Raw genomic sequence first — 15,743 nt, 5'->3', positions numbered from 1 at the left:
CTCCTGATCCCGCACTGAAGATCCCAGGAACCTCGGCTCCTGATCCCACACTTCTCACTGAAGATCCCAGGAACCTCGGCTCCTGATCCTGCACTGAAGATCCCAGGAATCTCAGGCCCAGTTCCTGCACTGAAGATCCCAGGAACCTCAGCTCCAGTTCCTGCACTGAAGATCCCAGGAATCTCAGTCCTGGACTCCCGGGAGGACATCAAGGCTGCACAGGCATGGACTCCTGGTACCTTGACTGCACCTGGTGTGGGTGGGGTGAGGACCCACGTGTGACAGCTGGGTAGCAGTGAGTGCTCACAGGGCAGAGCGCATGGGGAGGCCGGCTAGGAGGTGGATGCAGTGAGGGCCTGGGATAGAGGAGAGAAAACAGACCTTGGCTGACCATACCACAGGAGGAGCTCTCTGGCCACCCTCTGCCGAGCTGGACTGGAGGAGGGTGGCCACAGCAGTGGGGGGCGAGTGGACAGACTCGTCGGTGCCCACTGTGGGCAGACAGCCATGCAGTGGGAACAGAGAGAAAGACGCATCCAAGCCAGCATTAGGAGGAGCGGCCCTGGACTCGGGGAAGCTCCAGAGGTAAGCCTGAGTCTCCAGGCTCGGCAGCTGGACGCATGCAGGCCTCCTCCCGAGATGCCCATGCAGAGGAGGCTCAGCTGTGGACAGGCGCGGAGGAGGATGCTCAAAGCAAAGGCCGGTGGTGTGTGCAGATGGCAACCTTCTTTTCATTTTGAGCGCTGACCCACGGCAGTAAACAATCTCCAAATCATGACTTTAACCACCCCGTGCTACATCCCAACCCGGACGACCCATAACTTGTCTGGACGCTCCCTACTGCTGGGGCGCTCGGGCGGCCTCCACTGCCAGCCGAGCCGTGGTAAAATCCCGCGGCTTCCTTGAGATGAGTCCTTAGGGTGGAGACTAGCAGGCCCACAGGAGAACCCGCTGCGGGGCTCCGGGAAGTGCCGCTCGCTGCACCCTGGCGGTGGGACTACCCATCAGCACCGACTGTGCAACACTGGGCAGTCCAGGGTTTAAAACGCAATGTGTGATGGACGCAGACTGACATCTACTGTTTTTACCTTAACTTGCATTTCTGAGGGTGACTTGCCCACATACGTGTCTTGGTAAGTTATTTTTTCACGTCCTAACCTTTTTCTCCTAAGCGTATTTTTAATTACGTGGTACCCAGTGAAGCATTCTCAGAACAGGGAATGCAACCTGCTCCGTGGCTGTCTACCCCTGACCCTGGGCCAGGGAGGCCCCGCTCAGCTGCAGGTACTGGTATAAGGTACTGGCAGCTCCGTCCAGAGGGACGCAGGCCTGGGCCACCGCACTGCTCCATCCAGCCCCTAGGTCCACTCTCCTTGCAGCTTCCTCACGTTCCCTGTCATGACTGCAAAGTGGCTGGGATACCCCCAGGTATCACACAGACCTCCCGGGGACGAAGTTGGCAGGAATCCCCAGGGCCCAGTCTGTCTCCGTAAGTTGGAAACCAGCAGATGTCCATTCACATACCCCTCCACCAGCTGTGTGACCAGGCTTGTGACCTGTGTCCTTAACCCCGAAACGGGGTCCCATGGGGCCCACCTTGCAGAATGAACTCAGAGCGCAGGCCCCGGGTGCTCCCAGTGGCAGCAGGGCCGGAGGGGAACTCACCGGGCAGCACGTACAGGGCGGCCGGGTCTGGCTGGCCAGAAGGATGCCTGCTGGTGGGCCCTGGCCAGGACCCACCACACCGTCCCAGAGGTGGGGGCTGCGCTCGCATCCTGCACACACAGAGATGCACGATTCACAAGTGTTCTGTGACTTCTGTGGATTTTACTTACTCTCTGGGTCATTCTGTGCGGCTTCAGCTCAGAAAAGCGTTGGCACGGTGCCTCCAACACACTGCCCGTGGTTCCAGACGCTTCCCTGTGAGACAGCCGCGCGCAGGCCCAGAGAACACTGCATCCTTCAGGTCTGCGCAGCCAGCCCGGCCACGCCCCCCACGGAGCAGGGGTGGCGCCTCGCGCCTCCTGGCGCGGCCACGTGTGGCGGGAGCCCCTGCTTCCCGGTGGCCGCTCTGTCTTCGCGCAGACGCCCCCTCCGTCACCCACCTTCTGCCGGGAGCCTGAGCATCTACCGCCAAATCCCTGGTTGTTGTAGGTGCTGCCAACGTCCACCCACTTCTCACGTGTTCCTTCTTTCGCCACATGATTGTTTCTGATTGCCTCTTAATCAGACCACCTTTTCCTGTACGCGGCACCGTTTTCTGTACCACGTGCCTCAGGTAAGAAGCAGATCCCCTCCAGAAGCTCCCCCAATTCATCTGCTGCGACGTGTGCACACGTGTGGCCGTGCCAGGGCTCACTTCCCCATCCTCTCCCCTGCCCCAGGGCATCTGTCCCACCCACTCACGGGCACCAACACGGCCCAACTCTCTGCCCAGAGTCGCCGTGGCCCTCCTGCTGCCCTCCGCCACCCAAGGCTTGCTTCCAGGCCTGTTTCTGCACTTGCCTGGACGCTCCCCTCACTTCTCACACAGCCTGAGCACCTCCCTCCTGGGACTGGTCCCCTGCGGTCTTCCCTGGCATGTCCCCAAAGCGCCGCCTTATTGTCCCACCCCGACAGGTGTCCTGCTTTCCCAGACGTGTGCCTGGGGGACCCCCTGCTCCAGGCCAGCTGACAGCACCCTCCCACCCCACGGGGCCCTTTCTCATGAGTGCCCCTTCCTTTGCAGCTGTCGGTCTTCAAAGAGCTTTCCGGGAGAGTAACAGAAAACACCCCTGTTCCTGCGGTTCGGTCGGATATGCAGCGCTGGGCTGAAAGCTGTTTTCCCCAGAAGCTTTGAGGCACCCGGCCTGGGGCTGGTCTGATTCTTGTCTCTTTGCAGGTGACACTGGGAGAATCTGCTCCTTGAGCAGCAGAGCATCCTGTGGCCCCGACACTCGTCCTGGGTTCACGCTGGGAGAGCTGGTCTCCACTGAGCTCTGAAGGTTTCTTCATCACCTTGTGCTGAGAACGGCACGGTCTCTCCTCTGGAACACTCAGCATCTGCCATACAGCTAGTTACGAGGAGGCAGAAATCCCTGATCCACAGGGATGCGTCGTTTCCCTCTAAGCCGAGGTGGGCAGACAGGTGGTCCGGGGCCCTCGGTTAGCACCACAGTCAGCAGGGGCCAGGGCTCCCATCCTGTGGCTCGGCCATTCCCAAGCACGGTTCCCCTTACGCTCCAGGTGGCTGCGTGGGCTCCAGCCATCACGTTTGGTTTCCAGGCAGCAGAGAGAAGGCGGCTCTCTGCACGCAAGCCTCGTTGGCTCTTCTGGTTGGACCGTCACTTGTCCACACCAGCAGCAAGGCTTGGGAAAGGAAGCGCGTTTCCCCTGGGACATGGGCTATCCCTGAGGCCTGCAGCTGCAAGTCACACCAGGCGTGGGTTCCTGGGTCTGCGCGGCTGTCCTTGAGCTCCTCGCTCCCATCTTTCTCCCAGGCTCCCCGTGACTGTGTCTTCCAAGCTTCCTATTAAAATTTAAATTTTCACGTGTGTGTTTCATTTCCAAGAGCGCCTTCCCGTGCCACTGGCCGCACGAGGTGCTCCTCCGGGTCCCGCGAGGGCTCCAACCGGGGGCCCTAATGCTCTCTCCCCTCCAGAGCGTCGCCCGCAGGGTGGCTCTTCTACGCACTCACCCGCTCTCCCAACAGGCAGGCCACGGCTTCCCGTGGAGGCACGAGGGGCGCCGTCTGTGCGCTGGCTCGGGCGAGTCGCCAGCACGCTGAGTGTCCCCGCCCTCGCCGGCGGTCTGACTTGCTGCTCTGGGCTGTACGTGAACTGGAGATCACTTTGTAAGTTACAATCTTAAAGGAAAACATCCGTTCTGTCTTAGTTTCCAGATTTATTGACAGAACTTGTTTCAATATTGCTCATGATTTTTAAACATTTCTACCTGTAGATCTCTTTCATTCCCTATAGTTTATTTTTTAAAATTTTTTTAAAAAAAGTTTGGAACTGTTTAAAATGCACAGAAAGTTGCCGAGAGCCGCCCCCCAGCCCCGCGCGTGCGCGTGCGCGCAGGAGGGTGGCTCTAGCCCGAGTTAGTTGGAGCAGGCCCGCACCACCCGCTCCCCGCCTCCATCCTGTGACCCTGCTCCGAGTCGAGCAGAAGCGCACAGCACCGTGCCCCCAAGCGCCGGCCCCCTGCTGCACACGCTCCTTTCCACGGCCCAGGAGGCGCTGGGCACCCCGCGCTGCCGAAGGCCGCCGGGCTCTTCCTGCTTCCGGGGAGCAGGGCCGCGACGGCGGCCACACTCAAGGGCAGGACTCAGCGTACACTGGGCTTCGCCGCTCTGGGATAAACACCGGCTGTGTCGCGACGCATGCCTCCTCCAGGGGGACCGCCGTCCGCCGGCTTGCGACACCTCGTCCTGTTGTTCCTGCACCCCTCCCCACCGACCCCACGGGTCCTGAGGTTTCAGTCAGTGGCACCGGACCCTCGGCTGCAGCCCCTCACCCCGCCCTCCTGGCCCATCCCGTCCCGTGGCGTGGGGACCCTCTGGGTCTTCTAGACTTTCACTAAAGCTGCTCCCGTGGTCATCAGCTCCTCGTGAGGCTGCGAGCTCAGTCTTCTCTCTCTGCCCGTGTCCTCAGATCCCGTGACAGACGCGCAACAGGAAATGAGTGCTGGGATGACCTGAGGCTCTGTCGACGGGACCTTCCCCTGCAGAGGACTGTCCGTTGCTCCCGCGGGGTGCCCGCCGCACAGCGGAATCCCCGTTCAAGGCTTGATGCGGTCGTTAACAGGCTGGAAGGCGGGCAGTGTGAGGATGCGGCTGCGTCCGCCGTCCTGTCGCCAGGACCCAGACCCAGGGCTGGTCAGTTCCGCTTCCAGAACAGCAGACACCCAGGCCTACGTGCCTGACTGCCAGCCCGGGTGGCCTGGGTGACCAACGTGGGACCAGGACAGTGCAGCTCATCGGCCCCACTGCGCTTGGCCACATCCACGGCCCCAGGCGCCACGTTGCAGGAACACTTGGTTACAACACAGTGGCTCAAGCAGCCACAACAGTAGCCCTAGGTCCACGTCCGGCAGGGGGTGACAGTGGCCACAGGTCTGGGTGGCACGGGAGCAGCAGACACACTCACCTGAGACCCGCCTGCCCTCCCCGCTCCCTCAAGCACCCCCACAGTCACCTTCTCGTGGATCTCCTGCGTGGACTGTGCATCACAGAAGGCCACCGTGGCCACGTCCTTCAGGATGGGCATCTCCACCGTGCAGTCCCGGCCATCGAGCAGCGCCACCAGGGGCCGGGGATGCATGGGCCCGTTCATGATCGGGGGTCGGACGCCTGCAGAGAGAGGAGCAGACGCTCAGCCCCAGCGGAGAGCTCGCGGCCCCCGCGGCCCACCACCACCCACGGCCGACACATCCCAGGTGTCCACATGCCTGGATCTCGTCAAACCTGAGTAAAAACATCTCTGCGAAGAGCGAGCCAGCGTCTGCTACAGCCCACCGACCCCGCCGGCCGGCACCACCCCCACAGGACTCAGAGCCCAGACGTGCGTGGAGGCGCCGTGGCAGCCCCGCAGGGTCTTCACCATTCTGACCGTGGAACACGCAGACGGCCGCGTCACCGGCTTCACAACAACACCCACCGTTCCTTTTCTGCCTACGGCTGCGGCGTGGCTGCCCAGAAACCCTGCAGGACCATCCCCCCACGCCCAGCAGCATCTCACTTGTAGGTTTAAGGGAAGAAACGGAGCAGAGGTGGGAAGGGTTAAAACACCGAACACAGCCGGGACAAGAAGATTAAGATCTGTTAAAAGCTCCTTCCGTACGGGAGGTGACCACGCCTCATCCGGGGCCAAGCGGACACACAAGGGCCGCCCAGGTGACAGGAGTGGTAGCTGCCGAGCCGCCCGTGGCCCCGTCCACGCCGCCCAGACCCACGGCCCACAAAGACCCGCCCTGCCCAGCACGTGGGCAGCACTGCGGCGCAGGATGAGAACCGGGGGCGGGGACGACTGGCTGCCCGTGGCCCAGAGCCCAGTAGGCAGCCACGCCCGGGGGCGCACGGCTCACCCACCACCACGTGAGCGCACAGACCCGGCAGCCCCAGCCGGCAGCTTGGTGCGGGGTCTGCGAGGCCAGAACCCCTTCTCAGTCGCTTCCCTCGCTCCCTGGCGTGTTTCCCACCTGGCGGGGTGATGGGTGACCCTCGGCCGGGCAGACACGCACCGTCTCCAGAGAGCATGGAGCTGTGCCCTCATGCGGACAGCGCCACCCACCTCTCCAGCTTTACTTGGGGAATGGTGATGTTTCATGTAGAACTGTTAGTTACTGGCACAGAATGGGCTTATCGTCGCTTTCACGTGAACTGGAAAATGCCTACTTGCAGCATCCCTCGGCTTTAGTTTCTAAAAAACACGGACCGATGTAACGCATGTGAGGGGAGCCCTCAGCCCTCGGCAGCTTCCAAGGCTGGGAGGCAGGCTGCAGAGTGCGGGCTGGAGCTGCCGCCGGCGCGAGGGCACGTCCTGCGAGAGCACGCGTGACCCGGTGAGCAGCGCACGAGAAGATGCAGCGCCAGGACACCCCCCGCCCCGCGCCCCAGGGAGGCACTGGCCTCCTGACCACGCGGCTGGCACCGGAACAGGCCTCGGGTTTCCATGGTAACACCCCAGCCCAGCACTGAGTTCACGGGAGGACGACCAGAACAGACCCAGCATCGACCTGGGGCCTGGCCCACCTGGGGCTTCAGGCCTCTGATGGGACCCCCGAGGAAGCCCCGTGCTCTGCCGCCTGGGGGGACTGTCGCCACTCTGACCCGCCGCACACGCCGTGGGAAGCCCGGGAGTCTGCCAGCCCCTTCCCGGCGCTCGGGCCGCCCTGCACTGAACGGACAGGACCACCGTGCCCATGCTCGGCCACGCGGGGACCAGCTTCGAGCCGCTGCGAACTCCAGGAGCCCCTACCAACCTGACATTTCTTAATATGGGCTCGGCTTCCACGACCATGAATTCGACTTTTCAAAGCGTTTTATCTTCAGAATCCCCAGGCAGAACCGCGTCCTGTCACTGGATCCTCATCCCACGTCTTTAATTGTCTCGAACCAAAGCTCTTAGGCTCCTGATCCTCGGCGACCACTGAAGCCTGCGCCGGGGTCAAAGTCTGACTAAAAATTAAACACAAGAGACACGTTAAAATACCATCCAGGGCCAGCTAGAACTCAAAGATGCCAGAAGGTCCACAAAGGTGAAGCTTCTCAGTGCATCTCTGACCCAAGCCTGCAGCTGCCAGGCTGGGACCTGCCCGCAAGGAGGGGCCGCGCCTGGCGTAGGAGCGGACCGTGGGCACGGCTGGGATGCAGGTGCAGCGAGAGGCTTCCTCTGAAGGGCCGGCCCCAACGTCTCCTCCAGGTTCTCGGGAACCCCACCCCACGTGCCACCAGTGTCCACGCACTGCGAGTGTGGGTCTCTGGTCTGTGGCCAGCTCGCTTTGCAAGCTTCTAGCTCACGCTGCCGACAGCCTGCCGGGCCTGTGACTGCACAGGGAGAGGCCACTTCGGATGAGGCCACCTGGAGGGGGACCGGGGGATGCAGACTGGGACACAGTGCCCCCCAGGGACAGGCACTCGACTCAGGCACAGCTCCCCTGACGAGACATGGAGAACAGCACGCATGTGGGTCACACACCCGTCAGGGACAGGCTGAGGAGGTTTCAGGAGTGCTCCGGACCCACCCGAGCACCTGACCCCTGCTCTCAGCATGAGAATATGGCACTGGGGCTGGCCCCCGAGGCGTAGCCAGGCATCACACCGACTGAGACCCAGAGTGCCGTCGGCGTGCACCTTGGGAGGCCCCACACGGAGCAGGAGTGCCACGAGGGTGGGAGGCTGCATGGATGTGGGGGCTGGATGCACCCCCCCCCCCCCCCCACTGCTGGCCACAGGGACACCGGATAGACGAGCACCAGCAGGGACGGGCCTGCAGCCCACGGAACCCGTGCAGACCCCTGCTGCACCACCCCATCCACACCAAGGGCGGGCGATCTGCTGTCCTGACCTGCAAGCCTGGGCGGGGTCGGACGGCCACGCTCACCTTTGGCTTCTGCAGGCGTGATTTCTGACTGATCTCCTCTGTCCCCGCCCGAGTGTGGGTGTGCTTTATGACCCAAACCTCGGGTGGTGCAGTCCTCTGCTGATTGGGCTCAACCACGAAGGAACCAGACTGGCCCATGGAGAAGCCACGGCCAGGCCAGCCACGTGCAGCCTGCAGCAACCCCAGGACGTGCGGTGGCAGGAGGGCAGCTGTGCATGCTGGGAGTTTCAGGCCCATGCTGGGGACGGTCTGCTTCTCCCCTCGATTCCCTCTGCGCGTTTCAAGCCCCCACACTGACCCCTCAGGACCAGCTCCCAGCTGGCTGAGAACACCAGCTCTCTGCCAAGAAGAGGATGGCTCACAGGCCTTTGTCCCCATGATGGGCTCCACACCGGGCCCCCTGGTCCGAGGGCGCTGAAGCCAGACCGTGGGAGGAAGCCAGAGGCCTGGCAGGTGGCCCGGGGTTTGCACAGAGCCGTGGCTCCTCCTCAGTTCTGTGAGGCCGCGTGCCCTGAGGCCCGTCCCCCGGCCGGGCCAGACCGCCCATGCCAGGATCCTGCTCCCCACCCCGACGCAGCTCACCGTAGCTGGGTGCCGGCCAGTGACCGCCGGCCAGCTTGGGCCTGGCCAAACTGGCACCGTCCTGTGCTGCTGGGGGCTGAGCTGCCCCTTCCATGGGAGGTAGGACCCTCTCTCAGCGGAGGGCACCAGAGCCCCCTCTTCCTGTCGATCCAGTCATAGCTAAGAGTCCTTCATGGGGCAGGTGGGCGGCGGCTGGTGGGCCCCAGGCAGGGGACCGTGACACGCTCTGCCCAGGTCAGACCCACCCGTCCCCCGCCAGGCCCACCCCAATGCTGCTCTGAGGTCAAGCCCGGCGGCAGAAGGGGCTCGAGGCCCAAAGGGCCCGAACTCTCCTGATACACGGCTCAAGAAAATACAAAACGTGGGAAATTGCAAACGATGGACCCACCTCTGATTTAACTTTGTTCCATAAAGAACATACCCGATGAGTCATGAAATAAGAAATGTCGCTCACACCTCATAAAGCGGGAGGGGGCTACTCTGTGACAGGCTGAGGCCCCAGAGAACCTGCAGGGGCCCTCGCTGACTGTCCGGCCCGGCCTCTACAGGAGCAGGACGCAGTGGTGCGCAAGGCCCAGACGGTCAGAGGCCCAGCTGTGCCGGCCGGAGCTCTCCCCGCCCTGAGGCAAGGCTCACCCTCTACCTCGACCTTCCCAAAGTGAGCATGGAGCCAGCAACAGGCGTGAGGTGTCTGGGCCCTGGCAGCAAGCTGGCCGCCAAGGACGCAGGCCTCCCCACGGACGCAGGCCACCCCAGGGATACAAGCCACCCAAGGACACAGACCACCCCACGGACACGGGCTGCCCCAAGGACGCGGGCCTCCCCAAGGAGGCAGGCCTCAGGTCAGGTGTCAACCAGCAGCAGCTGAATAAAGCCCTCGGGGCTGGCTGGCCTGGCATCCTCGGGGCTTCCTGCACCTGCCCAGTGGCAGCACCGGAGGTCGGGCCTCACGGGAATCCCGCGCGGCTGGGTGCCTACAGACGGCGAGGGAGGGAGGGTGTGCCCCAGCTGCTGGTGGACTCGCACCCCGTGGCTGTGGCCAGGCACAGGCGGGATGGAGCGCCACAGAACCCCAAGACCTGCAACCCAAATCGAGTTAATCCCGCCACGTCTCCCTGGCCCTCTACTTTCCACCGGTGGCCCACACTTACTCCAACCACAGCCGCAGAAGAGCAGCGGCATCCTGCCGGGCAAGACCACAGTGGTCACCTCCACGGAGCCGAGGGCGGTCAGCCCGTCTGCCCTCCCGCCTGGAGGGCCCCACGGGATCACACTCAGCGTGTGCAAGGGACGGGGAGTTAGGAAGGGGTCACGCCAACCAGCGGTCGCAAGGCTTTCTTCAGTGTTCTTCCTAAAGCCCAGAGAAGGAAGCACCAGGCGTGCCTGAAAGCAACCAGAGTCCCCAGCCGGGTCCTCCGTGCTCGGGGTGGCCGTCGGCAGACGGCACAGGCTGGTGGTGTGTGTGTGGGTGGCGGCCTTCTTATCTGCACACTCACTCCACGCCAAGGGCCCGGGGCTGTGTGAACCCCAGTAAGGAGAGCCAGACCCGCCTCGGGCACACGGAGCATCTCACCCTGTGCTCTACCATGCCCCCGGCTCACCCTTTCTGTGAAAATGATTTCGAAAGGAAGCTTTGCTTTGCCATCAGCTGACCTAGGTTCAGAAGCCCGTGAGCAGCCTGAAGGGGCCAGGGTGCGTCTCGGCCCCCTTACTAGGGGCAGTGAGGCGTGTCCCACCCAGGGGAGCGCCGGCAGGCGTGGGGCTCAAAGGCCAGACTGGGTCAGGCTGAGGGTCCCTGGGCCCGGCGGGCAGACGCATGGTGACTTCAGGCCCCAGCTGCACGCAGGCAAAGGTGAGCCTGGCCCCGGCCCGTCCTGGCCCCGGGGCCCCACGGACAGCACGACGGCATCTACCGGGGCCAGGGAGGCTGAGCCAAGCCCAGCAGCACTGAGCACCACGGGACTCCACCGCCCGACTGTGCTTGGGAGAATGAGACCGAGTGAGCGCAAGGAGCTTCCAGGCTGGTGTTGGGGGACGTCCACGGTGCGATAACCCACCAAACTCGGCCTCGTTCCTGGAACGTGCCCCACGGAAGCCCCGCCAGGTGATCTCACTGCCCAGAATGACCACGGAGAGCCCCACGGACACAGGCAAAGGACGACGGGGACACAGGGGTGGCCGCTACACAGACGCGGAAACCGAGGTGGTGAGGACAGGGCTGGGGATCGGGGGCCGCAGGGCCACCAGGCCACGTGTACCGCTGCCCAACTGCGTCTGATATTTTCACCGAAAGCATCTTTTCTCAAGCATTTGCCCTGTGTGCCTAATTATCCGGAAGACAGTTTTGCCGCAAAAAAAAATCACAAAAACTACGTGACGTTCATTAAAAAGAACGTGAAAAACACAAAAAACGGACAGCAAAATTGAAGACATTACTGCAAAACGTACACTATCTGAACGCATTTAAACGGCGGAGGCAGGTTCGGGTGGTCCCGGCACACGGCCGGCTGCCTTCTGCCCACCCCCCAGGCGCTGGGCCCCCACACTGCTGTCCCAGGTCCTGCCGGGAGCATGGCCGCGGCGGCTCAGACTGCACCGCGGGGAGACCATCAGGAGGGCCACGCGTTACGTAATGTCCAAGGGGCACTCTGCCTCCTCAGAGAAACCAACCCAAACTGTCACCCAGCCAAGGAAACCGATGTGCTGTCTCCAGTTATTTTCTACTCTTTTAGAACAGACGCCTCGGGGACACTTAGTGATGTGGTACAGATGCTTCTGACGAAACCACCCAGGACTGCCCCAAGCTCCCCAAACACGCAGGCCGGGGCTTCCGCTCACCTTCCGCCCTCAGGGGAGTGGCCCCACATTTACAAAGGGACAGCTGAAGGGCGGACCCCGGGGAGGTGCAGGACCCTCTCCTACACACCCTGTGAGCCTGTGTCCCTCCGCCCCACTCTATGTCCCCCCAGTGCCCGTCCCACAGTGACCGGCACAAGGCTCCTGGGAGCCACCTGCTCCGAAACAGCAGGTACGAGAGCCCCTTGGCCAGGGACAGGGCCTGAGTGTCAGGGGTGGGGCTCAGAAGCTGGCCGGGGGTCTGGGAGGGTGGGACATAGGCTGGGCGCCTCCCACGGGCTGCAGGCTGCCGCTGCCCCTGCCCTTCCCGCTGCTCAACACTCCCAGGCTCCCTTGGCTTCCTCCCTGGCCACCTCCTGCCCTACTCTGATGTCCCACTCTGGACAGACACGTGGGCTGCTTTCAGCCTCACCAGAAGAGGGGCTTGTGGGCATCCCCCGCACCTGGCAGGCGCCGGGCACGCACGGCTGTGGCACCCCGCGAGCATGCGGGGAGCGGGCGAATTCTGACAAGCACCTCGACACAGCTCGTGCTTTATTCCGCGTACGGTGAGCTGTGCACGGTGCGGCGGTGGCCCTGGGGGGCTGGGGGCCCACAGTGGGAGGTGACCAAGTGCACACACCTGCATCCCCGCCACTCAGCGGGGGGGGGGGGGGCCATGGCGGTCAGCACGGCTAGTGACGCAGGAGGCCCTCACCGGGAGCTGGGGGTGCGGGCGGCGGCAGGACCCACTGGGCTGCAGGAGACGCCCCGCTGCTAGACCCCCGCACAAGGGCACGAGGAACGCCAGCACAGGCCGCTGTCCCAAACGTGCGCACAGAATTCCAGGTCGGACAGGCGGGCGCTGGTCAGGCAGCAGCAGGAGGGGGCGGCGGGACCTGGGCTGTGCCGCCCCGCACAGGGAGCTGCCTGCAGGGACACAGACACACGCCAGGCTGCCTTCATCATCTTCCTGTGAGCCTAAAGCTGGCCAGAAAGTTCACTTTAAAGGCAATGGGGCAAGGGAAGGGACTGGGGCCCCCAGGGCCCCACCCACGGGTGTCTGGGCGGAGCTCTCCTACGCCCAGCCCCACCCAGCTGACCACAAGGCCGTCCTCCTGCTCTACCCCACCCCCAGCCCCAGGAGGGATCAGGGTGCAGGCGGCACACTCTGGGGACACCCTGGGGACACCCGAGGCGCCCAGCCCTCCCCAGACCAACCGCAGCAGCTCCCTGGCACCAGCAGGAACCCCAGGGGGCGGTGCCCGAGACTCAGCCACGCCTGACCTCAGCATCCCGCGTCCCTGGCCGGTCACGCCTCCCCTTGCAACTCTGACAAGCGTCCCACACTCAACACCGAGAATTCACCCCCAAGTGCTCCCCACTGCTCGGGCCCCAGGCTCCAAAGCCATGGCCCGGGTCTCCCGAACACCAGAGCAGCCCCCTGGTCCTATGTGCTCCCACCAGGACAGCACGCCCCTCCCCACCACCGTCAGAGGCTTCAGAAACAAGACCCAGAGACTGTCACAGCCTGAAGACCCTCAGCATAAACGCGAAGTCCACAGCATGGCCCCTACCAGCCTTCCCCTCCGCCTCCGAGAAGCCACCCTCTGCCACAACAGGCTCCCCACAGGCTCCTGGTGCTTCGGGCTTACCACGGTCGCACCCCCCGGGAAGGGGCTCCTCACCGCCCCCACCGGCCCACCACATCCTCCTGTGGCTCGGCGCCCGGCACGGCCAGCTGGGGGCAGGGGGGCATCACTGCTATGGTCTGGAGGCGCCAGGACCGGCTGCCCGGGGCAGGGTCTGCTGGGCGAGGGCCTCGGCCGGGCGGGAGCTGAGCCTGCACAGAGCAGGCCAGGCGCCCCGCTGGGAGATGCGGAGCTGCTGGGCACAGGGGGCACGTCCCCCGGCAGCGGCTCACACCGCGCTGTCCCCTTAACTCATCGTCAACCAGAAAGGCGCTCGCTCCCCCACACGTGGCTAAGACTGCTGCAAAGGCGTGTTCCTGTCACCGAGACTCCCACATGCTCCTCTCCCGCGCTGTTACGTGTGCACACGTGTCCTGCCTCGTGACGCTTCAGAATCCCACGCACCAGAACCTGGGGCTGAAGAACGTCACCTTCTGCCCTTCTGCATGTGATACTCAACAGCTGCTGTGGGGAGACCCCAGGCGGGGACACGTCCTCCGAGGCCGGGCCTCACCGCACCACACGGACGTCACGGACCCCGGACAACCAGAGTCAGACAGACAGCCTGACGAGGGTGCCGGGCACCGCGCGGGCCTCCCGACAGGCCAGAGTCCACACCTGGGAGGGTCCAGAAAGCGGCCCCTGCCCCCACCCGCACTAGGACTTCTTCTCAACAGTCCCAAGTTCCAGTCCCACCAGGGGGTCACCATCCTCCCAGCCACAGTCTAGGCCCAGGCTACAGGGCTGGCAGGGACACAGGGACCCCCCCCGAGGGTGACACAGGCAGAAACAATTCAGCACGAAGAGCGTCCCCTTGGCACTGGTGCATGACGAGAAGTCCCTGAGATCTCTGGCTGGCTTGGCAGAACGTGGGTGCACCCCCTCGGGACATCCTGGGGCTCGTCTGGGCAGACAAGTGAGGGCCCCATGCCAGCGCATGGCCCATAGGCTGCTGCACAGCTGAGCTTCTGCACACGGTGGTGCAGCCCCGTTTGGGAACTGGCGGCAAGTGCGTCACGGACGGCCCCCCACCCCTGCGGATGGCGGTGCCAGGGCCATACGCAGCCCCCTCCCCCGGATCCTCCTTCACGCCACCAGGGCAGGGAAACCAGGAGTCTTCCAGAACGACAGCTGCCACAGGATAAAAAGCCTCATGATGCGCAAGCCTTTGACTGGGTCCTCCACACCCAGGAGCCAGGCGCGGCCAGCAGCAAGCTGCGCTCCAGCTACTCGGGCCGGGCAACACCCCAAGGGCACTGGCACCGGACGCTCTGGGGGCAGGTGAGAGACTGGTGGCAGACAAAGGCCATGTCAGGGGCCCAGCCCTCTGCTCATGGCCTGCTGGCCCAAAGGAAGCCCCTGCCAATCTCAGCTTCCACTGGGCTGGGGGGGCGCCGAGGCCGGACCCACCTCTGAACCCCAAGGGCCCTTCTCCTGCAGAAAGGTGCTCATCTCTGCCCTGGGGTTCCCCCAGGGAACATCGGACAGCTCACCCCATGGCCAAACCTCATGTACAGATGTACCGACAAGGGGTGGCTCCAGCCTCCCAGGGCATGGGGCTTTCAGAACAGTTAGCAGGACCTCAGCAGTTCTGTGCCCCGTCCCCCACCCTGTGCGTCCTCAAGCTGAAGAGGATAGAAGAGAAACCCCAAATGCAGCCAGAAGAGGAGGATCCAGGGCTGAGACAGGTCACTCCAGCCATGAGTCCATCTCTGAGAGGGGACAGCAACCTGTCCAGGAGAACAGGCCAGAACTGCACAAACACCCCAGGGAGGCTGGATGGGACACACCTGCACACGGCAGACAGAGACGAAGCCCCAAGTGTGCATCCTTCACAAGCCCTTGTAGAGATGCCCAAACCGAACCACATGCTCAAAGATGGTAATAAAACCCAAGTGAGAAGAAACCTGGAAAGCCAATGGAGCAGAGCACACGGCAGGCACCGCCGGGGGCCGCAAAGAGAGGAGACAGACCAAAGCCCGGGTCCAGAGAGGACCCCCACGGCCAGCTTTGGCAAAGCCCTGAGGACAGAGAGAAGGTGAACTCGAGAGAGCACGCATGGCCAGGCTGACATCCAGGGACAGCAGGACAATGACGGTGAGCACACACAGCAGCTACGGAGAGAAATGGCCCCCACCCTGGCCCTGTCCCTGGCCCCAGTCCCCATCACTTGGCAGAAGCTCACTCATGATCCCAAATGGCCTCACACTGCCATCTCCACCTTACAGGTACTGGTCAGGGCTTGGCCGGGCTACCCCAGGGATGGGCTTGGGTCTGTGCTTTGGCCCTCTTTGATCGCTCCTCCAAGAACCTTGGGGATGCCATCCCACACACGAGTGGATTGTCCGCAACGACCCCAGGGTGGCTGTGCACGGCTCCAGGTGCCTCAAATGCCCACGGTGGTGGAGACCAGCCCCGCTGAGCACTCTGCTGTGTCTGTTTTTATACAAATGAAGTCGCTGCTCTTGAAGGGGGGGTGATCCTGGAAAAGGGGAATAAAGGTGGGAAAAGGGGATATGGACATCTCCCCGTTTGCAAATTGACTCTCCAG

At 63.5% G+C, this 15,743-nt stretch overlaps 1 protein-coding gene across 4 annotated transcripts in view; it reads right to left on the bottom strand.

Moving 5' to 3' along the window:
* CTBP1 (C-terminal binding protein 1) overlaps window positions 1-11,690 on the bottom strand; it is a 21,629-nt gene extending 9,939 nt beyond the window's left edge. Inside the window, exons 1-3 of one of the 4 annotated variants that reach the window (XM_035005491.1) lie at window positions 8,085-11,690; window positions 6,964-7,159; window positions 5,178-5,332 (exon numbers count right to left, since the gene is read on the bottom strand). In XM_035005491.1, the coding sequence (XP_034861382.1) occupies window positions 5,178-5,332; window positions 6,964-6,970 (162 nt within the window). In that variant the 5' untranslated portion in view covers window positions 6,971-7,159; window positions 8,085-11,690. Of the gene's footprint in view, window positions 1-1,665; window positions 2,029-5,177; window positions 5,333-6,963; window positions 7,344-8,084 lie in introns of those variants that run through there. The other 3 variants (XM_035005490.1, XM_035005492.1, XM_035005493.1) reach the window with 3 other exon arrangements.
* Window positions 11,691-15,743: the final 4,053 nt, after the last annotated feature.

Source organism: Mirounga leonina, unplaced genomic scaffold, assembly GCF_011800145.1.
Source record: "Mirounga leonina isolate KUSES-001 unplaced genomic scaffold, KU_Mleo_1.0 Mir_129, whole genome shotgun sequence".
NCBI classification, from domain to species: Eukaryota; Metazoa; Chordata; class Mammalia; order Carnivora; family Phocidae; genus Mirounga; species Mirounga leonina.
This window is presented reverse-complemented; position numbering and strand designations above follow the sequence as displayed.